At 47.2% G+C, this 22,518-nt stretch overlaps 1 protein-coding gene across 3 annotated transcripts in view; it reads right to left on the reverse strand.

The window, feature by feature from the left end:
• Window positions 1-3,751: 3,751 nt before the first annotated feature.
• MASP1 (MBL associated serine protease 1) overlaps window positions 3,752-22,518 on the reverse strand; it is a 60,042-nt gene continuing 41,275 nt past the window's right edge. For 2 of the 3 annotated variants that reach the window (XM_047875312.1, XM_047875315.1), the window contains exons 9-11: window positions 22,151-22,288; window positions 21,269-21,343; window positions 14,833-17,319 (exon numbers count right to left, since the gene is read on the reverse strand). In XM_047875312.1, the coding sequence (XP_047731268.1) occupies window positions 16,436-17,319; window positions 21,269-21,343; window positions 22,151-22,288 (1,097 nt within the window). In that variant the 3' untranslated portion in view covers window positions 14,833-16,435. Of the gene's footprint in view, window positions 3,943-4,371; window positions 4,472-6,415; window positions 6,484-8,252; window positions 8,439-9,322; window positions 9,437-10,844; window positions 10,983-14,832; window positions 17,320-21,268; window positions 21,344-22,150; window positions 22,289-22,518 lie in introns of those variants that run through there. The other variant, XM_047875313.1, reaches the window with a different exon arrangement.

Raw genomic sequence — 22,518 nt, forward strand, 5'->3', positions numbered from 1 at the left:
TAGAGCAAAGATTTTTCTGCCAGTTAATGGATGGAGAAATTAAGTGGATAAGAGAGTCAACCTATGCTGCACTAGAACCTAAGTCTCTTGGTTTCAAGACCTATTCTAGACCCAAATTGGCCACCATCTCTGCCACATGATCAGTATAGATTTCTCTAATTTTACCTAATCCTACCTATCATTGCTAGAAGGGCTTCTTGTTGGTGCTAATTCTCTGATTCTTGCCATCGGAACAAGATTAACTCATAGCAAAAGGAAAGTACACACTACAATTCAAAAGAGTGCACTCATAGACATGGTGCCATATTTTCTGAACCAAACAATTGAACACATGATGAAAAAAATTTTTTTTCTATTCTGGGAGTGGATGACAATCAAGAAATGTAATTTCCTGACTTCAGCCAGGTCACGATCTCGCGGTCCGTGAGTTCGAGCCCCGCATCAGGCTCTGGGCTGATGGCTCAGAGCCTGGAGCCTGTTTCCGATTCTGTGTCTCCCTCTCTCTCTGCCCCTCCCCCGTTCATGCTCTGTCTCTCTCTGTCCCAAAAATAAATAAACGTTGAAAAAAAAATTAAAAAAAAAAAAGAAATGTAATTTGGATGCTCAAAGATAAGCATCCTGGAATATTTTGATAATTTATAGGAATAATAGGACAAGGTGTTTAATCAGAACTGACCTGAAAAACCTAAGACCTGCTATTGTATTGACAATATGATCTCCCCCACTATCTCTCTTCATAGTACAGTGATACTAATCAGATTCAGAGAAGTGTTGATAAATGAAAATACAACTTACCAGAATCATTAGAGCATGAAAAACATACAAGCCAAACAGGATTCTTTGACTCAACGCAGATGTTTATTGGAACAAATGTGTAGCTACTCACAAAAACAATAGCATTTGTTGCTAATGAAGTTGGCATGATCATTATTGCAAAGAACATTCATGGTATGGAATCACAGCTACAAACTCTATTCTAGGGAGGTGGAGTTTTGTTGCATAGAAAAGGGAACCTAAGAGGCAGCACATTTTGAATTTGGAATGGGCTGCATTTGGAGGTAATGAGTTTCCCACCTCTAGATAAGATGGTCCTAATAGACACTCCCACCCTCTGCTTCTTTTTTTTTTTTTTTAATTTTTTAATGTTTATTTATTTTTTGAGAGAGAGAGAGAGCGAGCACAAGCAGGGGAGGGGCAAGAGAGAGAGGGAGACACAGAATCCGAAGCAGGCTCCGGGCTCCCAGCCGTCAGCACAGAGCCTGACGCGGGGCTTGAACCCACAAACCATGAGATCATGACCTGAACTGAAGTCTGGCGCTCAACTGACTGAGCCACCCAGGCACTCCCCAACCCTCTGCTTCTATAACTCTGTGAGAAGTTTGGGTTTCTTGAAACTCAGCAGCAGTGCAGGGGCTGATAAATGCTTGTTGATCAAGGGTAAGCTGGAGTTCCAGAGCACATTTAGACATTTCCTCAGAGTAAGGATAAAGGGGAAATAACAGGATGAACTGGGTCCAGCAAGAAGCCAGTATTTATGCACAAATCCTGAGGCTATTTCAACCGCTATAGTTGCCTGAATTTTAGAAGAAAGGCTATTTCAGATGGTGATTCTGATCCCAAAATCAGAACAATGTCCTTTCTCTGTTCCAGGCCTAGTAAACCCACCATTTTTGTGGGAGAAGCTAGTGTAATATGAGGAAAACCTGAGTGGACATTTACTCTTGTGATCCTTCCACCTGGAATGCCTCCCTCTGTTTTACCTGTGGGAATGCCCACCCTCCTCAAGGGTCAGTGCCAACATCATCTCCTCTAGGATTCCTTCCTGATGTCCCCTCTTCTTTCGCATGCCTCCTTATCAGAGTGGCTATTCTTTTGCTTCCATGCTGCTCCCAAACATAGCACTTGGCTGGGTTCCTTCTGTTCATGGTAGTCACTTGTGGACGTGTCAGTTCCACCTGTAGGAGCTCCTGGAAGGCATGAGCCATGCTTCCCTCAACTTGGTATTCTCCATAGCCCCGTCGGCACAGCCTAGCACATGGGGACACCTGGGTAGTGCTGTGAGGTAGGAAGGTATGGGGTTTTGGAATGTCTTTCAGCAACTCCAAAACTTTGCATTGCAATTCTTTGGTGTCTGAGATAGAGCTCCAGCTTGTCTGACATATATCTGATGAAGTTGGGTACCCATTGCCATCTTCCCTTTACAGCATGGACCGCAAGGCCCAGAGAGGTAGAATGACTTGCTCCTGGAACCAGCGGCAGGCTGTGAATTGCTGTCCCTGAGCACTCAGCCTAGTGCTTAGTTTCTGTGAGTTCTCACCCCTCAGTATCTTCATCTTCCAACAAGAGGTTCTGACTGAGTCCACCAACCGCAGTGCAGGTTAAGAACTAGAATCTCCCACGAAGACCAATTTTGATAAAATAGAAGACAGGAACCTGGGGCTTCTGACCCTTGAAGAGCTTAAATCTCAGAGCTCTGGAGGGGATGAGGTCTCCCCAGAGAGGAGGTGGTTCTTGGAGGGGAGAGGCATTCTGCCTGGGAAACACTTGTGATCTTTCAGTGCCAGGGCATCCAGGGTGAGGGACGGGGTGTGAAATCAGTGGCACTGCTGCTTGGGGTTAGCTGGGGACATAAGAAGGAAGAGTTCAGGGGTCTGAGTCTAGCCTACCAGGGCTGACCTTGTGCAGCTCAGGTTCCCAGGAAGGGTAGGAGCAGATGCTCTGCTTTGGAATGTGGAAAGTTCCCTTGGCTAGCACTTTGCTAGGCGACATTCTTGGAAACCAGGGCATGGTAGACGGGGTGGGGATGGGGAGAGCAGTGGATGCAGTATTGGGTCTGCATCAAAGCTCTGTTGAACCTTAAAGTAATTTTTGCCTTTTGGTTACTTCAGCTTCAACTCATCTCATTAGAGAAACATGTCTTCGTTGGATCTTAGACTGTCAGAGCTGGGAGGGTCCTTTCAAATGAGGGGAAGGGACTGGCATAGAGCCACACAGGAGCTGGGGGAAGAGCTATTTGTAAAACCTGGCATCTGACTTCCCAGTCCACTGCTCCTGGTCTGCCCCCCTCCTCCTGTCCTGCTTCTCTCGGGCACTCTCTCAGTCTCATGTCCAGCTCACATTCACAAGTGCACTGCTATGGGACATGCTATTGGACTAAGAAACTTGTCACTTTTTCTTTTTTTAATGGGGAACATGGATTGGGACTGAGAAAAGTGCATGGTAGCAAAGAATCATGGAACATTTGCAGGCAGATGAAGGAGATGGTCAAGGTTGAGGAAAAGGGTACACACTGAGCAGCCCTAAGACCCGACGGGATTTGTGGGAGAACTTCATTTGCCTGGTAAACACAATGACTTTTGCTAAGTCATGTTTATTGAGGACTTATGTCTGCACTGTGCTAAGTGCTATGTATATATTAATTAATTTTATCTTCATCAGACTCTTCTGAGGTAGGTAAGGTATGCCATTTTTATAATATGGACAAAGAAACTGCCATTCAGAGGTAAAGCCACCTGCCCAATGATGCAATGTCAGTAAGTGATAGGGCCTGGGTTCAGCCTTGTGTTCTGATCACTCAGCTACTCTACTCCTTTACAGAGTGTGGAGAGGGGGCTGAGATACCTCTTTATTGGCCAGTAATGGGTGGGCTGAACGAAATGGGTGAAAGGTGAGGGGTGGCCATCTTGCATCAGATAATTCTCCTGTGCTGCTGAGTGACCCGGGGCAGGCGGTTGGGGGTGAGGAACAGAATTCAATTCCTTATCTTGGTGACCCTCTGGATCCAGTCTGTGTTGTAGTAGATGTAGGAATACACTCCATAGCGGTCCTTCTTTCCACAGTCGTCGCCCCAGGACACCGTGCCCACCAGGTACCACTGGCCTGTCGCGTTATCCAGGGTCACCATGGGGCCTCCGGAGTCACCTGAGCAAGCGTCCTTTCCCCCTAAATGAAAAGGAGATGCATGTTAAAGCTTTCCCCTTCCTAGCCCCAAATAAATCCAAAGGAGCCTCCTTTTCCCTACATCTGACTTGCAGTTCAGAGAATTGAACACGAGGGGGCGCAACAGACCATGTGACCCAAACCTGGACTCTGCAGTTCTGTCCGGCCTCCCGAGAGCTCAGTGATTTCAGTTATTGCAGGCAGGTTCGGGACTCTCCTTTCATAGGGGAATCCTTGGGCTTGGAGATGGGAATGATGGGAATTTCTTAGCACTCGTTTCTCTGACGCAGTGTAATTCTCCAGTGGAATCCTTCCTCTCGTGACCTCCCCCATTCCTCTCTGAGTCCTCCTCTGTTCAGCCTTAAAGACTGGACGATCTCCAGTCCTTCCATTGCTGGTGGTGCCCTGTTGTATGCCATCCTCTTGACTTACCTTCCTTCTCCCCAGCACAGATCATGTCCCTGGTCACTTTCTTCTTCAGAGGGGCATAGGCCTCTTGGCATGTGCGGTGGTCAACAATTGGGATTTCAATCTGCAACATAAGGCCATTGTTGGCTCTACCCCTGGCTGAGGAGTTCTTGCTGTTCTGATACCCCTAGAGCTGGCTCCTCCCCATCTCCTTCCTGGATGAGCTTAGGTCGAACCTTAGACCTGGTCTCAGAGACTATCCTATTGTGCAGGTGAAGGAACACTGAAGAATGGGGAGATCATGTTCTGCTACAGTCTTAGTCATGAACTTGCTGTGCGACCTTGAGCAAGTCTTTTGCCCTCCCTGGGCCTCATTTTTCTCATCTGTAATAATACTTGCCTAGCACATTCATTATTTCAAATATGGGAATGTATACAAAACATGGCCAATCTTCTCCCCCTGCCCCCATCCCTACAACTGCTGGCTGTGAGACCTGCGGCATATAGTTTGCTTACTGCTTTTCAGACCTCTGAGATCGCTTCCTCATCTGAGAAGTGGAAGTCACACTACTTGCCATACGAATCACATGGAATGGTCCAAAGAGGAGATGAATAAGCAGATACTTTGTAAATTACAAACACCGGATAAATGTTAAGTCCATAGGGGTTACCACTGCTTGCCTTACAGCAGGCATCACAGTAGTATGAGCTTCTGGACACTGGGTTTGTATTTTGTCCACTTCTACTTACATAGCTTGGGACAGAGTCAATACTCAGGGAATAGTCTTTTTAACTGAAGCAATAAATTGATACGTAAAAGTAAGATATTGTGATTATTATTGCCCTGGATTCAGCTTGGGGGTAAATGTTGGAGCAGATGTCTGGAATAAAATGAAGAAACATATGAGTCTCATTTACCCACACCAAGAACTGAATGGGTCATGGGACCCCAAAGTATAGTTCTTATTGACCTTTGTCATTTAGGTCCCTTTTGGGCCATGGTCTTCCCAGATCACTGGGAAGAGAAACTTAGGGCAGAGTGGTCACAAGCACATATCTTCAGCAGACCATCAAGTGCCTGACTGACCTCTATTCATTGTTCAGGTATTAAAGTGTTATTTTCTCTGGAGAGCCCTTCTGTACCCTTAAGACGAGGTTGGATTTCCTGTTATACATTCTGGAGCCTCCTGCACTTCTTCCTCATCACATTTATCATGTTGGTGACTACTTTCTGTCCCCCTCACTTGACTAAAAGGGCAGATCCAGTCCCTATAAGATTCAGGAACAGGATTTGTCCTTTTACCCCCCTGCATACCTAGTAACTAGTACAATGTCCGGAACATGGGAGGCACCAAATAAGTACCTGGAAGTTAATGAAGGAAAGGATGAATGGCTGTTGCAAATCTGAAATTTCGAAGTGTGTTAAAATAACATATGTTGAAAGGTCAAAAATTAGCTGTGGCAGTCACTAACCCCAGTCATGTCAGAGTCAGGCAGATCTTGGGGGGGGGGCGTCTAGCATTGCCCCTAACTTTACAGCTCGAGATACTATACAATGGTCTAGAGAGGCAAATGACTTGTTTAAGATCACCCAGCAAGTTAGTAGGAACCAGTACTTGGAGCTATGGCTCCTTACTTCTGGTTCAGTGTTCTTTTATGAAATGATATAAATGTGAACTCCTAAATGCAACTGTCAAGTTTATTACTACAAGAACTGCAGCTCTCAAGAGCTCATTCTTTAGCCCATTCTCTGGTATGTGAATCTTTATGGTATACTGATGGGTCACCTTTTGGGGTGTCCAAGCCTGCTGTTTTCTGGAAGAATTTCCATAAGCTGAGTCTTTAATATGTTACGGAAATACTGAACAATGTTTAGAGACTAGTTCCCCATGTAGAACAAACAGACCAAACTTGTTGGGGTTCAAAGTCCCAGTGAACTTTGGAGGTGGGTCTGGGCCCCTTTTGTCTCTCTCACCCAAAACTCTAAATCCCTGAGGGGAACATGGAGCAGAAAGGGTCAATGCAGGGCAGAGGCATCATTCTCTATGGGGCATAAATTGAACCTCACCTCCATCAGTGTCTCTGGGAACCTTTGCAAGAACTGTTTCCCCCAGCCACTGACGATGACCATGGCGCCTGGAGGAAGGAAGACACAGTGAGAGAAGAGAGGCTGTCTGTGGGGTTCTCAGAGGGTTGAGTCTTGCTGTCCCATCATTCCCTGCATGGGAAGGAAGGGCTGAATTTGTCCCCTTGGAGAACGGCAGCATGGTGGAGAGGAGAACTGCTGGGTTGGAGCTTACCTGCAATAGAGGTTCGGACATTTGTTTCTAGGACTCATTAGGTGGCTAATTTGTTGTCCAGTTTCTCCTGCTCCCAACTAGCACGGAACTTAGGCTCCATTAAGTTAGTAGACTCAGCTTTCTCTCTCTTCCCTGCTATATCCCCATGCCTCCAGCAGTGCTGGTGCATAGTAGGTGTTCAATCAATAATGGTGAGAAATTAAAAAGTTCAGCCTAGTCCACAATGTGCTCTGCTGCCTTCGGGGAGCCCCCTCACCTCCCTCCCTTGCTGAGGCTTGGCTTCCTTGTCCATAAAACAAAATGAATTGGCTGGACTTGGTATTCTCTAACACCTCTCCTAGCCCTGATATTCTAGAAGTCTATATGAAGTTGGCAAATATTGGGACAGTGTGGAAATGGGTTGAGCTCTGATAGAGCAATCATTTCTTCATTTGAAAAAGAGTCTGGACACTGGAAACAGCATTGGGTGTTAAGAGGGAAAACCTGGCTTCTGGTCCCAGCTACGCCTCTTACAAACCGTATCTTGGGTAAAGTCACTTCACCTTGTGAGGACTCATTTTCTCATCTGGAAAATAGGACTACAATACCACTTCACCAGGCTTTTAGAAGTAATAAATAAATTAACGAAAGCAAAGCAACTGGTACGTGTTAGGCACATGACATCTGATAAAGCAGAGTCATCGCTGTGCCTTTCCTGTTGGCTCAGCTCTATTCAGCCATGTTTTATAACTTGATCAAACCGAAGAAGGTTAGCTACGATGCGGCACTACTGGGTTTAGACCAAGATGAAAAGAAAGCCAGTGTGTTTGAGTGTATTATTGAACTTAAATATTACAGCCACCCTATAGGGTATTATCCTCTGTGTAGAGGTAAGGGCCTTGAGGGTCTAACACTGTCTCAAGGTCACCCAATTGGGAAACGGCAGGGTGGGGTTTTGAATCTATGTGGTGATGAAACCATCGTCTCTCTGGCCCAAGCTTCCTCTTTACTCTGCTTTGTGATGCTGCAGATGAGGCTCTAAAATGGGAGTTGTGCTTTGTTGAGGAGGAGGGGTCCCAGAAATAGGGGGCGTTTCCAGGAAGCCTTGCTGTTACTGTTGGCATTGCCCTAGCCCTGGGGGCTGGCCCTGGCTATTTCCCCAGCACCTCAGCACAGGGCTTTCTCCTCGGGCTTCTGAATCCCCTTTCCAAGTTTCTAGGTCCTGTGACTGCCCCCTCCCCCCTTTGTTCCCCCAGCCCCAGGAGGGGTGGGTTCTTCCTGTGGGTACTACCTGTGTTACATTAGCATTAGTATCCCCCTTTACTGTCCTAGTCCTCCAATGCCCTGTATTAAATTCTCTCTCTTGTGATAACTAGTCTGGTTTCTGTTTTCTCATCTGGATCCTGACTGACATAGTATTTACAGTACTGGTCAAGCCTGCCTATTTACTCTGTCCTGCCATGGAGCCGGTTCTGACTTAGCTGTTTTAGGGGAGGCAGTGGAGGGATCACGCAGACATGGTCAGCAGGCTCGGCTGGCACCAGAACCTCCCCAGGGCTGGAGAAGAAGTCCCTGTGAAGGCACCTGCTGCTCTGCAGAGGCGGGAGCAGGGGCGCGGCAGAGTACCTTCCTGTGGGGGCCCCTCGGGCAGACAGATGGGCATCACATAGTCGTTCAGCACCGGGCTCTCCAACAGCTCCACCAGAGCCACGTCATTCTCAAATGTGTTGGGGTCATACAGGGGATGGAGGAAGAAGCGTTTGACTCTGAGATGCTGTTCATTCTCATCTGACCGGCGCCTCCAATGCTTACCTGGGCAAGAGAAGGCCCATGAGGCATGCGGGTAATGGAGACATGGAGGGTAAGATCACACCTTGTCTCCTGTCACCCCCTGTCCCATCCAGCCTGTTTTCAGCCTTAACCCTTTTCTGCCTCTCACTGCTCTTTTCCCAGCCATCCCCTACTTGACTTCTGCAAAGTCATGGGCTCCTACCTCTGGCTTTCTTCTTGAACTGATCCCATTGCCTTATAATCCTCATTCTGATGATCATTGCCACATGTCTAAACTACATAATCACACCTCAGTGCCTCGGTCAGGTGTTCCCTCCTCCATGAAGCTTCCCTGATTCTTGCGTTAGATTTTTCAGTTAGAAGTCTCTTTCTTGTGAATTCCAATGGTACCTCATCTGTTCCCCTCCTATAGGACTCTCTGCTTCCTATCTTATACTAGAGGTCTCTGTGTTCATATTCATAGTAGGCTGTAAGTTCCTTGGGGTGCAGGAACTGGCTCTTAATTACACTGTGTTCTTAGATCCCGGCATAATGTCAGTAGGTAAGTATGTGCTGAACCGAACTGAATCAGCTGATGGTCTAGATTTTATAAAAGAGAGGGTCAGCTTGGATCATCTGTATGTGACTTACCTGAAACCATGGATTCATAGAAGCCTGAAGTGTCTTTAGAAAATATCTAGACTGGGATCCTTATTTTACTTATACAAACTGAGGGCTGGACTTTAACGACTTGCTCATGGTCTCACTACCTGCAAATCATAGCCTTGGGCTAGGACTGAGGCCTCTGGACTCCAGTTCTAGCTCATTCTTCATCCCAGGTGTCCTGCCCTGATGAGTGAGTGAGTGGACACAGTCTATGCCTGGAACCACTGTTGGCTTCAGGAGTCAGCCTGCCCCTCACTCACCCAGGATGATTTTGAAGTCAGAAGGTCTGATCAGGTCTGAGTCCTGTAGGGCTGGGTATTCTGGATTGAGTAACTGGTGGAGGCAGTGAGCCGCGGTCACAATCCAGCTGGAGCCTGAGAACAGAATTGTACATATGTACTGCCCTAGACTGCCCCCTCCTGCCTTTTGTTGCCTTGAGCTGAGAGCCTTTAGACTACTTCAGGCTTTCCCCTTTCCATTGTGTTTCACAGCCCAAATTCAGACACTCATTTGACCCTAATCTGAAGATGAGGATTTAAATCTGATTTCATCTATCTATTCTAACCAAGAGGCCAAGACTGAACATCTTCAATGGGATTTTAGGGCTCCCTTAAACCTATGGGCTTGGTGAACTCCACACAGCCCAAGATGGGTCCGCAAAAAGCCTTGTGCTTACTGGCTACCCTTTAGGCATCAGCCTCAACTGGGAACTTCTTAGAAATGCAGACTCTCAGGCTCTGCCTCAGATTTACTGAAATACAATCTTTATTAATTCTATAATAAAATCTGGGGATTTTAACAAGAGCCTCAAGTAATTCCTATTCATATTACAGTTTGAAAAGCACTGATCTAGCACGGACATGTCCTTACCTGACTGTACTGTCAGGAAGGTGAGTCAGTGAGAGACGAGGCTGGCAGCCTGGGAGCTGCCCAGGCAGATGTGGACCCATTCAGGCCTTCTGATCTCTCAGAGATCAGACCAGGAACTGGCCAGGGATTCTAGGTTGCTATTCATTTTTCCTATGATGTCAGAGCTGGAATGGATCTTTGATCATCTGGACCAAACTGCAGTGGGAAGAGCCGCCAGCCATTTCTTTCCCACCCTTACTCCCTTTCCCACCCACGTTCACTCCTTGCAAAATCCTGACAGTCCTATTTCCTAATACTTTCGAGTCTGCCTTATTTCTTTCCCTTGTCCCATGTCCTTATGCTGAGGCTAATGACTTCCCTCCCTACAATTGCAATGGCTACCTCACTGAATTCCTGGCTTCTGGATTCACTCTTCCTTCAATCCGTGTTACCCCGGCAAGAACTTTCCAGAATATGTTTATAAATCTGCAGCAGCCTTCAGGATAGATCTAAATTCCTAAATATGGCACTCAGGGCCTTTGTAAATCTCCCTTCCCTGACTTCTCCAGGGTGAGTTTCCTGGTTCTCTCCAGTCCCACAGCCCTAGTCACCATGCCTTTGAGCTGCACATAAGTGCCTTGTAATTCATGTTTGAGGGTCTGACTCCTTGACTTATTCCTTCCCAGTGCCAGAGACTGACCAGGACTTCATAGGTGTTTGTTGACTGAAGGAGCAACCTAGAGCAGGAACACATGTCTCCTAGCTCCAGTTAAGGACTCTTCCTACCACACTGTCCTTCTGGGTCCTGCTACTAGTGTGGACAGTGATTCTCAATGAAGAAATCTTGATCAGTCTCTAGAATGAAGGTTGGTTCCCTTCACTTTCACCCAGTCCCCGAATCCTGGGTCCCCCACCCTTTCCACATCTCCTTACCTAGAAGGGAGCCCCCACAGAAGGGCTGCTCACTCCAGTGTGACAGCATGGCAATCCAGGGGGTGGTGCCCTTCTGGGCTGGGCGTCCATTGAAGATCCTGGCCATCAGCTTCCGGGAGAACTTGGGGAGCCCACACACTGCAGCCAAAGGAGGGAGGGACAGATCACACTCTGGGCTTCATCTTGCTCTTTGCTAGAGGTATGAGTTCATCATCGTCTTTTAGGAACATCTATTATTTTTGATTTCCCAGCATTCACTGCACTTTAAGTAACAGCACCCCAGTTTTCCTCTGGGGTCTACTCTTCCCTCATTCTTAGTCTATTATGTCCTGAGTTGGAATGATCTTACATCTGTTTCCAGACATAGGAATGTGACCCAGACTTAATGAATTAAATCCTCTCATCCTCTGGGGACAACAATTGCTCAGAAATGGGAATGTAACCCTGGCTAGCCCAATGAAAGCTGGCCTTGGGAATTTTGCTAAACGTATTAGAAAAAGAGAAGGCCTTTCTCTATTGGGGTTGCTAAGCTGCTGGTTATAATCCAAGATCTATCAATGATCACTTCATTGAGAGTCTTCAGAGAATGATGCTACTAATGGAAAAAAGTGGGTCTAGATGATGAAGGATGAAGCAAGAGAAAGATTGTATCCTGATTTTTGGGTTCCTTGATCTAACCATACCTGAAGTCTTGTGATTTGGACTTTTTAACTATGTGAGCCTATAACACAAACTCTCTCTCCCTCCCTCCCCTGCCCTCTCTCTCTTCCCTAAGCTATTTGTATTGGGTTTCTTTTACATGAATGAAAGAGTCCTGACTAATAAAGAATTTTCATGCTCTATCCAGGGGGATCTCTTCTCAGAGAAGCCCTTCCTCAGGCCCTTGAGGGGTTGAAGACCCCTCCAAGGGTCTCCCTGATCCATATTGTTTCCACTGACTTGGATTCACAGACACAGACACACAGCATCTTACAGCTGAACAGCCTTGGAGACCATCTAGTCTATCCATCTCATCATACACCTAAGGAAACTGAGGCTTTAAGAAGGGAATTAACTTGCAAGGAGCTACTCTATGAGTTAGTGGCAAAATTCTAATCTAGGTCTCCTGACTTCAGGGATTTTCCCACCATATCCAGCACCACTAACTCTTACTATATGACTTCCTAGAGCACTCATACCCTAAGCCCCTGGATCCAGGTAGCCATTTGCCTTCTTGGTAGCTGTCACCAGGCTGCTGAGTAGGGCTGGGGAAATCCCAGATGGATGTGCTTTAACCTTGACTGCATCTTCAGTATCTTCCAGTAGCTTCATTCTACATGCCCTTGGCTAATGTCCCAGGCTAATGTCCTGCCCCTACTCCCAGCAGAATATCAGAGCCCACTGGGTGGGAACTCTCCCAAGCATTCTCTCTCCATCTTCCCCTGTCTATAAACCTTTTTCTCTTCAGAACTAATTCTGGACTCTGGATCTTCTCACTTCCACACTCTTGGGGACCTGGCTTGGGAGATTCTCATCCCTCTCTGATATCTTGAATCTTTCCTTTGCCCACACCTCCAAAACATGGCCAATTTCTCATCCTAAAATCGCACTTCCACTTTCCTGGCTTCTCATTCATTCTACAGTCTCTCCTTCTCCTCCCTTCCATAGCCAAACTTATGGAAAGAGGAATTGACAGTTAGTCTCCACATCCTCTCCTCTCCTTTGGAGGTGGATTTGGAAGAAGAAAGTGCCAGACTGTGCATACACTTGGAAATAAAGTGGCTATTTGGACATTTAGTAGATCCACAACAATATATGGAGGTAGAATGACTCTGGGCCCATACATAGGACTTCAAAAGGCATGTTTTCATGTGTAGGAAAACAGTATTTGAAATTTTCTGTCATATATTCTCTATCTCCAGGAATTCCCCTTGCCCTCTGGCTCCTTATTATTAAAGCTGAGCATCCATTGTTTTAGGTGAGGCTGGATACAATTCTGACTTTTGAAAGAACAAAGTAGAAAGCAAAGTTGGAAATTTAAACTTTCATTTGAAGAGTCAAGGATTGTGGTAAAAGATTTGTTAGGTTTCAAGGAACCCAAACCCAGAGAACTAAGCATATAATCATATAATTTTTACTATAAGTCATAGAGAAAAGTGGATGTAAGGATAGTTGCCTGCCTCAAGAGAGAGAGATAAAACCTAGGAAAAGTCTGGAGACAGAGGGGGGAAATGAGGGAGGGAGAGAGGAAGGAAAGAAAGAGAGAGAGAGAGAGAGAAGAGAGGAGGAGGAGGAGGAGGAGGAGGAGGAGGAGGAGGAGGAGGGAGAGTTGGAGATTTAAACACAGCAGGCGCCCTGCTTCCTAGAGCCTCTGAGTGGACAGTAGAGGCTGGGTCCTTGTCCCTGGGGAGTGTCCTGCTTGGAGGTTTGCTTCAGACTGTCCTGTGGCATTGGCACTGTTGACTACTGTACCCTTCCTGATAATGCCTCCTTGGCTTCTGAAGCACTTCTCTTCCTGTGTTTCTGACCCCTCTTTTTGGTCTCTTTCTTGGAGTTTCTCTTCTCTCCATGCCTTCCATGCTGCGGCACCCTTGATCAGTCCTTGGCCCATTCTTCTGGACACTTCCAGTAGATAATAGCAGTCTCCTGTGCCATCCTACTGTCTATACTGTACCCTGATGGATTCCAAATCAGTATCTCTGACCTGGCTTCACTTCCCAGTGATTCCCTTCTTGCTTATTCATTCCTTACATCTCCAGCTGGATTGCTCGTGACCTTCTCCCCTCTGATATTCCAGATGTCTGTTAAGGTCTGCATAGATTGCATCCTAAAGCTGGTAAAAAAAAAATCACCAGGGGAAGTAGAGAGTAATGTGACTCCTCCCTGCCATGTCACAAGGTGGTTTCCATGTAACCTCATGATACCTCAGTGTCTCGATATGTCACAACATAAAGTCCTAATATTTAGAGGATAGTAAAAATCCGACACACATTAGAACGCAAGACAGGATAGTGCTCGAGACCAGCTACATATACAATGTCAAGCATAATTTAGGATTCTTTTAGTTCTCAATAGTGTAAAAAAACATGATATTTTCATTATGATACGAACCCCAAACAAAGGCAAACCATGAGCACATCCATGGAGAGCCCTCATGAGCAGGTTAGCTGTGCCCCCCCTCCCCACCAGCTCCGTGCCTGCACTATTTCACACCAGGCCTATACACTGAGCCCTGCTGAATACATCATTTGGAGGTTTTAAACTCCCCCAGCTCCCACATCTGCACTGGCTTAGCCATAGGTCTGGTGGGTTTGCACCTTTTTCTCCAGCACCTTCCCCCTCCCCCCACTTCCCACACTGTGCTGCCCACCCTCAGAATCCTCTGCCTGTGAGACCCAGGAATCTGCATTTCTAATGAGCACTCCAGGTGATTCTAATATACTCCCAATTAGAGAGTCACTGGTTACAGGACATAGTGCAAACATTGTATGGCCTTTAAGACTCCTTCCACCTTCCCTGATTCCCTGATGCACCTCTCCACTCAGGCATGCTTCCCTGCTTGATCTTCATCCACACTGGCCCTTCTCTCCTGTCTCCTGGTGTGTTCTCTGCAGCCTGTTTATAAAGCTCCCCAAATCCTCTTCAGCCTTGTGACTCTCCCACCTTCAAGTGCCCACAGTGCTGTGATCTCTACTCTTCTTACGACACTTCGCTGCTTTCACCTGTGTGAGACAAGGATGCACGTGACCCTGTCTTGCATGCTAGTTTGGCCTCTTTGAAGTCAAGGACTTAAATGACAGGTGCTTCAGTGAAGGCACACACAGCCTGGGGGACACATGTCCATAACTGACTCCATTCCTCATTTTACCCTTTCTTGGATGATGTCCAAATGACAAAAGTTGTACCTTTTCTGTAATGGGAGAGAGAGTAGCTTAATGAGGGGCCAGTCTCCTTCAAAAGGTCAAAATACACAAACATCAACAATAACCAAACCTCAGAATGAAGGCTGTTTGTTATCCACAGAGGGTTTATTTCCACTTTAGACCCCTGACAGGAGAAACGGAGCACAGAGGCACCTTACAGAGTAGTGAAGCTTGTGGTATGAAATATACAAAATACAGCATTCTCTATGTGCACTGTTCATAGACATAGGAGTGTGTTTCATGAACTGATTGGACAAGCGGACACTTCCCAATGTTCTCTTAGAATTCTTCTCAAGAGACTTCTCTGGCTGCCTTTCTCTGATGGAGAATCCCCAGAAAAGCAAGCTCTGGGGAGGAGGAACACAGTCAGCCCTGTGAGAGGCAGGGAAAGGCTCTGGCAGTCAGAAGACTGAATGCTAGCACTAGAAGAACACTGAGAGGGATCTGATGTCTTCCTTTTCTAGATGAGGAAACTGAGGCCCAGAAAGGGAAAGTGATTTGTGAGAAGTTATACAGCCAGTTAGGGGACTGGAACCCAACACTCTTGGCTGTCTCTCTCTCTTCCCTGCAAGAGAAGTCTTCATGGGCAAGTCTCTGCTTCCCATGACTCGGGCTCATGGAAACCGGAGGGGTGGATCTCTCTGAACATCCATGCCAGGTGGGTTCTCTGAAGAGCTTAGACTGCGGGCACGCTGGGCAGTCTGGTGAGATCGGGTTACTCCTAATGTCCTGAGCCCACCCTTCTTCCATTTTCTTGCCCAGAAGCCCAACAGGACACAGTGTGGGCCTTCTCTTTTTCTAAACAATCCAGTTGTGTCTCCACGCCTAGGGCTGGGGCTCAGGTCGCCCTTTCAGATGATACACTTCAAAGCTGGAAGTTTGCTTCATGCTTGTCTGGAGCGGCAGGTGTGGACGCCCATGTTGTCAGCTGATATTGGAGAGTAACATATGGGTCTAAATGATGTGTTCAGAATTGACAATAGGAATTTATTAGGGATGGGGGGCCTCCCACTAATATTCTTCTCCTCCTGGTCACCACAACACCTTCCCAGCTTTCTCGTTGTCCTTTGAAATTCCTTTAATAGAGAACACAGGCATATGGCTTGGACTACAAGAAGCTTTTGGGAGAGAAACCTAAGGAACAAAAGTATGCCAAGGCATCACCCTAGGAGACAGGGCCTCGGGGGTCTGATCCCTGTGTTCTAAAACCCTAGAAGAGACTAGACTTGTCTGTGCCAGGGCTGATCAGGGAAAACATACCGACTCAGCATTCAGCTCAACATAAGGAAAGATTTTCTAACAATCAGGTCCCAGCTCGGGCACACCAACAGTGCGAGGAGCGGGTTTGGTAAGTGACTAGGAGTGCATAAGACCACCAGGGTCAAGCGCTCCCAAAGAGGAGTGTTGGGATTGGCCAGAGGTCTAGTCTCCCTCACTGTGCTGCCGGGGAGAGTGAGGCCTACAGAGGGGCAGGGGCTTGCTCAGGGCCATACACCCAGGTCTCTTATACAGCCTTTTCCTATACCACACTGCTGGCTCTCAGGGCCCCTGGGCTGTCTTGGGAGGATGAGAACAGCGCGTTCCATTCCATCTGGTCTGGTGAGTAACGTGGAGTGTGCCGTCGGAAGTGCGTGTGCAGACTCACTCGGGCTGGGGTGGGGCAGGCAGGCCCTGAGGAAGTCAGTCAGCTCACCGTTCCACCTGGAGCGCCCCCAGGCCTTGTGGGGAGCCCATCTGCTCCCACAACCAGTCCACGTAGTTGGAGACCTTTGTGTAGACCCCATAGACCTGCTTGCTGCCGCATTCTTCAGGGCCCCCCCATGACACCAGGCCTTGGGCCACCCAGCGCTGGGTCAAGTCATCCAGAATGACAAAGGCTCCACCGCTGTCTCCAAGGCACGTGTCCTTGCCACCCTCATAATAGCCGGCACAGAACATGTTCTCCGTGACACTGTAGTTACCCGATCGAGACTCATAGCTGGTTTTGCACTCAGCGTGTGGCACCACAGGTAACTTGACGTACTGCAGGACATCGGACAAGGTCCGTGTGCCACTGCTGATGATTTCATCCACTGTCACGTTAGGATTGGAGATGCCCCACCCAGCTACCAGGCCCAGCATGTGGGGCTCCGGGCCTTCGGGCTCAGGACTTGGTAGGCAGATGGGCATGACGTGGGGTCCCAGGGGCACAGGTTCCTGAAGCTGCACCAGAGCTATGTCATGGTTGTAGTTCTGGATGTTGAAGTCTGGGTGGAGCACCACTTGTGCAGCTGAGCTGTTGACAGCGCCTGATTTGTCCCGCACATCGTGCAGGCCCAGGTAGACGGTGACATGCTCCTTGGAGACCGGTGTCACTGTGTTGTCTCTTCTCTGGGAGCGCAGCACGTGGGCTGCTGTGAGGATCCAGGACTCGGAGAGCAGAGCCCCACTCCCAAACCACTTGTCATTTGGCACCCTTGAGGTGTCCTCCACCACTATCAGGGCCTGCCACGGAAAGAGGCCGGGCTCGGCATTCCGACCCCCAATGATTCTCTTGACCAGGTTGGGCAGAGAGCGGGAGGGCTGACCACACACTGTAAGGAGAAGGAGGGAATGGGGACAAGAGACAGAGACTGGTCAGGTCAGACATATGGAAAGAGCTGCTGAAAGAAATTCACATCATTCACTGTAGATTATGCCACACGGGACCCTACTCTACATCACAGGGCCACACTAGCCTGGGAGAGTTCTACACAGGTGTCATCTTCGACTTAGGTCTTTCTGATCTGGCCTGTGTATGGTCTGGCCCTTCTATAGCCAGTGCCATCGACAGACCAGACCATTTCATGTGTGGGGGCTTCACCATCCTGAATCATTTCCAGCCAACATCACTTTCGGCTTTGACCAGCTCATATTCCAGAAGAGGCCCATGCTGTGGGTACTTAGAAAAGTTCTGAAAACCATAGGTCATGGGCTTTAAGCGATGGAAGGAAACTAAAAGACTGTCCAGCGGGTCACAGCAAACACTGGGCTGGGAGTCAAGATACCTGGGGACTTGACCCAGCTTCTCTCTCCTATGTCCTGTGTGACTCTAAGTAAATTTGTCTCTTAATTTTTGATCTGCTAAATGAAGCAGTTGGCCAATATGATCTCCACGGATCCTTCAAATTCCAAATTCCCTCAATTTTTATTTCATTTTCCATGGCCATCCCCATTTTATGGGAGTAAAACTCTCCAGAGGTTAAGCAATTAGCCCAAGACATATGACTATTAAGTTAGTAGGAGAATTAACTAGATTCTAAGGTCAATGTCTTGTCCCATATCCCACAGTACCTCATTACGTATACAGATCATGGTCATGGGCTCTGTAACTTTTTCTTCTTTGGCCTAAAGGACTCATGCTATGAATGCATGCCCAGGGCATCCAAGGTTAGGGGAAAGTGGCATAATCTACAAGCAATGATGCATGGGCTCTGCTCTGAGCCACCCATCATTGCACCCAGGAACCATGTAGTACCTTCAGGGGAAGAAGAAAGGTCTGATCAAACTTCGTTCCACTGAGTTGTACCCTGAGCATGCACATGCACCACCAGCCTCCTGCAGCCAAATGTCTTTGGCCCATGAGCAGAGAGGGTCTTCAGTACCAGTCCCCTGCTGGTCAAGAACAAGCTCACATGGGCCTTCCCAGCAGGGCTCTTAGGCTTGGGAGGTGAGCCTGGTGTGAGTGTGGGCTTCCTCCTGGTTGCAAATGGCCAGGCTACATTCTTTGGTTCTGGATACTTTCAACAATTCTTTAAAGACCAAGGAATATTTGTGTTTTCTTGGCAACTTTGGGAGGTCAGGCTTTCAGCGACCTAATGTTTTTCAGATGCTCTTCTTCCTGATGCCAAAAGCTTCTGACATGATCCTTAGGCACTCTGTCCTTCACATCAGGCCAGATGTGAGCTGGCCTTTGCTAATTCTCTGTGGCCTGGTCTTTCAGAGTTGAAGGCCAGACTCCCAATTACAAGCAGCAGCCTACAAGGTGACATCTCAAGGCAATCTGTGACTGGCCCTGCACAACAACTCACTTAGTGCTGAAAGGGCCTCATCTGGTAAGGGACATGCCTGTGGTTGAGTTCATGCTTACAACAAAGCCAGCTCTGAATGGTGCCTTTCTTCAATGTCAGAGCTGGGGAAGCTTGGAGCACCACTAATTGACAGATGGAGAAATCGAGGTTCAGAGAAGGCAAGTGACATACTCAAAGTCATTAGTGACAGAGCCAGAAGTAGAGCCTGTTTCTTCTAACTCTTGTTTTATTTTCTGCACTAACGTCTGCTTTTCATCTTGATGTGCTTTTGTCCTTTCAAGAGGTTGAATGATGCAACAAGCCTTGAGCGAGCTCATTGAAATGGGACCTTCTTTTTGGCTGCTACCCTTTTCCATCAAATCTTTCCTGGAATAAAGGAATCTTCTTGAAAAACTAGAGCTTCAGCTGCAATGAAGCCAAATTCAGACTCTAGAGCACTGGAGGTACTGAGGGAGGGCCCTTAAAACAAAAATATAATATTCTAGAATTCTGGGTCCATGAGGATGCCATGAAACATAGAGTCAAGAATGGCTCAACATTGCTTGTGTTGACAGCAAAATTCTTGGCTTAATCTTCCAGCTCTGCCCCTAACTTTGTGGATAGCTTTGGATAAATCAGTGCTCCTCACCGATCCTCAGTTTTCTCACATGTAAAATGAAGGGCAGAGAGTATTTGCTTAATAAGATTCTTTGGAAAGGTGGATGTTATGATGCTAAATAAAATGGCTTTCTCCTTTCTGGTTTGCTTTTGGGTTCAATTTTTGTGTTTTAGGAGGAAAGGATTTAGAAATCTCTGGCATGGTCCAATGGTGAACCACAGTTCTTCCCAATACCAGGTGTTAAAAGAATTTCATGACTCACTGTATCCAAGATGCTTTGTGTAAATATAGAGGATGATAACCATTGAAGGTTATAGAATGTTATGGATCACTTGGTCCTACTCCCTCACTTCTGAGGTATGGAATCTTAGCCCCAGAGATTACTTACCAAAGATCACAATAAGAAAATGACAGCACCAGGACTAGGACCCAAGCCCCTGACTCCCAGCTCAATGCCTCTTCCCCTTCCAGAGGTTGCAATATGGCTGCCCAGGATGGAATCCACCTGCAATGTTTTTACCTTTGGCCCACATAGTATTTTAGCAAAATGGGGATTTGGCTTTCCAGTTTTCCACAGCTCCACCATTCCCCATCTTCTCTGAGGGTTCATATTGGGTGTGCTCTGTGCCCTTGGGTGTGCTCCTGGCTAAGCCTGAATGAGATGATGGGGATCAGCAGAGTATGAGTGGGTTGACCTTTCCTCCGCTTCACCTCCTCCAAGTTCTTTCTTAAGTATAAAACCCTCCCAAGTGATGTCTTCCTAACAAGTCCTGACTCCTCCACTCCCAGACTACCACACGCAGTGAATTCGTCCTTCTGTAGGATCTCATAGCAACTGTGATGGCCAACATAGAATGCTAACATTTTCTTTGGTTCTTACAGATAATGGTAGACAACCCTATAGTCTTTCTATTTTAACATCTATATCTAACATATAGAAGCCTACTGAGTGGATATTGAGGATTACTAAAAGGTACCGTTCAGATAATACACTGTCTCAGTTTACCCCACACTCTAATTCAGTAAAATACAAATGCCACACAACATTTAACTATACTGCAAAGCTCCTGCTGTTCCAGCAAATATGTAGGTGGGGTCAACATCACTCCTCAGTGCTGTCCTGAATGGTTGTATCTTTTAATGAATTCTGCTTGATAAATTAAGTCAATTCTGCTATTTTTGCTTTTATTAAGAGTGTATATTTCTGTGCCATGACTATTAATTTTCTTTTTGGTGTGGATTATTTGTTTCACCCTACAGAGTATGTTTGAGGCTACGGTTTTCTAGAAAGTTGATTTGAATATATGTGTGCACTATGATTGCAATGCAAATCACCTATACTTTTAATGCTAACACAAATATCCACAAAATATCTCCCAAATCTCTATGCACAGTGACACTTTCCGTTACCACAAAGTTCTTTTTTCATCTTAGAGTGGGGTGAGTAGGTGAGGCATGGGGCTGCAGTGGTCAGTAAGACTTGAATACGTTGCTCTTTGGAGGAACTTCTTATTCTGTCCTATAGTTGTCTGTTATTTGTCCTATGTTGCTCATCTCTACAACACAGTGAGCACTTGAGGACAGAGTGCCCACTTTCTTGATTTCCCTGGTGCACAGGAGGTGCACACACAAACTGTTGGAGGGAAAGCCTGGTGGGAATGGAGCAGAACTGCAGAAAGAAGAGATAGGAAGGCTCTTGGCGTGATAACAGAGGCTGAATGTAGAGGCTGGATGGTTTGCCAAGACCTGATCTTGGGCTCTCTGAGGTAGCCCTTAACAAAGGACCAAAGCATCATGTTCCCCATCCACTCTCCATCAATAGCCAGAGCACCTTGGATGGGAGACCTGGAGGCAGAGGACTTGAGGGTCAGGTACCTGGCAGACATGTGGGCTGGCTTCTCCCCAGTACTTCATTCATCCAGACTCCTTGGGCAGAACAGGTATATATACCTGGGAGAGTGAAAATAGATGGGAGAAAAGGGAGAGAATGGTTGATTTGTAGCACATGGAAAATAGATCTGGGTTCTTGATTCTTTTATAGTAGGCCATTGCAAGGGGTCTCTCTGATGCCATTCTCTTTAGGCCAGTCCTCTCTGCACCCTGAAGGACCTTTCTAAAATTAGAATCTATGCCTTCCCTCTGCTCACAATCACCAAGAGCTCCTCATTGCCCTCACAAACAAACAGCACACTCTTCAGCATGGTGTCCAAAGCTCTGTACAATCTGACTCCTGTCTGTCTGGGGCTGCCCCCTTCCTTTGATCCAGCCCAGCCCCTGGAAGGCACTTCCTCCTTCTCAGTCACCAGCCCTTTGCTCCTGCAGTTCCCTGTGGCGCACTTGTCTGCCCTCCTTTCCCCACTTAATAAACTCGTGTCCACACTCGTGTCCGCCATCTCATCTGAGTCTCACATTAGCTCTATGAGTTCCCCTTTTGAAAAGTGAGGGCTTTGAAGCTTAGAGAATTTTCTTAGTACCAGTCTGTGGCAGAGGCAAAACTGATTGGCTTTACCATCTCCCTGAGGGTTCCTTCTCTGCCAGGGGCTCTGAGTGTGCATGTGAGGGTTTTGGGGGTGCCATGTGGCCTAACCCGTGGGATGTCAGCTTGAGGCAGGGAGAGGTAAGACATGCCCTCAGGTGTTTCTCCTTCCAATTCCTCCCAAACTTCGGCCAGTAGACTGGCTGCCTCATCCCCCAGTCCAACCCTGAGGCCCAAATGGTACAAGGTGGGAGTGGGCTGGTTTAGCATGGAGGGCTCACCTGTGATATTGTGGAGCATCTTGTAGTAGGGCTGCTGGCAGGAGTATCGGATCTCAGATTTGTATGTGGTAAGTTTGTTCCTGGTGGAGAAGGTGATTTGCCCATGTTTCAGCTCTGCTGGGGCTCCACAGTCTGCAACTGAGAGAAGAGAGTAACACCTCTTAATTACCCTGTGCTCTTCTCCTTGGGGCCATATGAAGGATCTGTCTCATATAGATGTGCAGGTTGTGCACTGCACACAAGTTCAGAGAGCAGTGCTCTAGTCTATGAGAATGGTACCCTAGAGATTTTACAGGGCCTTTGCCACCATGAGTAGCTCTGCTTTTGGGGTCTCTTCCATCTACTGTGGCACTACTGTGTGGCCAACT

The sequence above is a fragment of the Prionailurus viverrinus genome, chromosome C2, assembly GCF_022837055.1.
Source record: "Prionailurus viverrinus isolate Anna chromosome C2, UM_Priviv_1.0, whole genome shotgun sequence".
In the NCBI taxonomy this organism is placed as follows: Eukaryota; Metazoa; Chordata; class Mammalia; order Carnivora; family Felidae; genus Prionailurus; species Prionailurus viverrinus.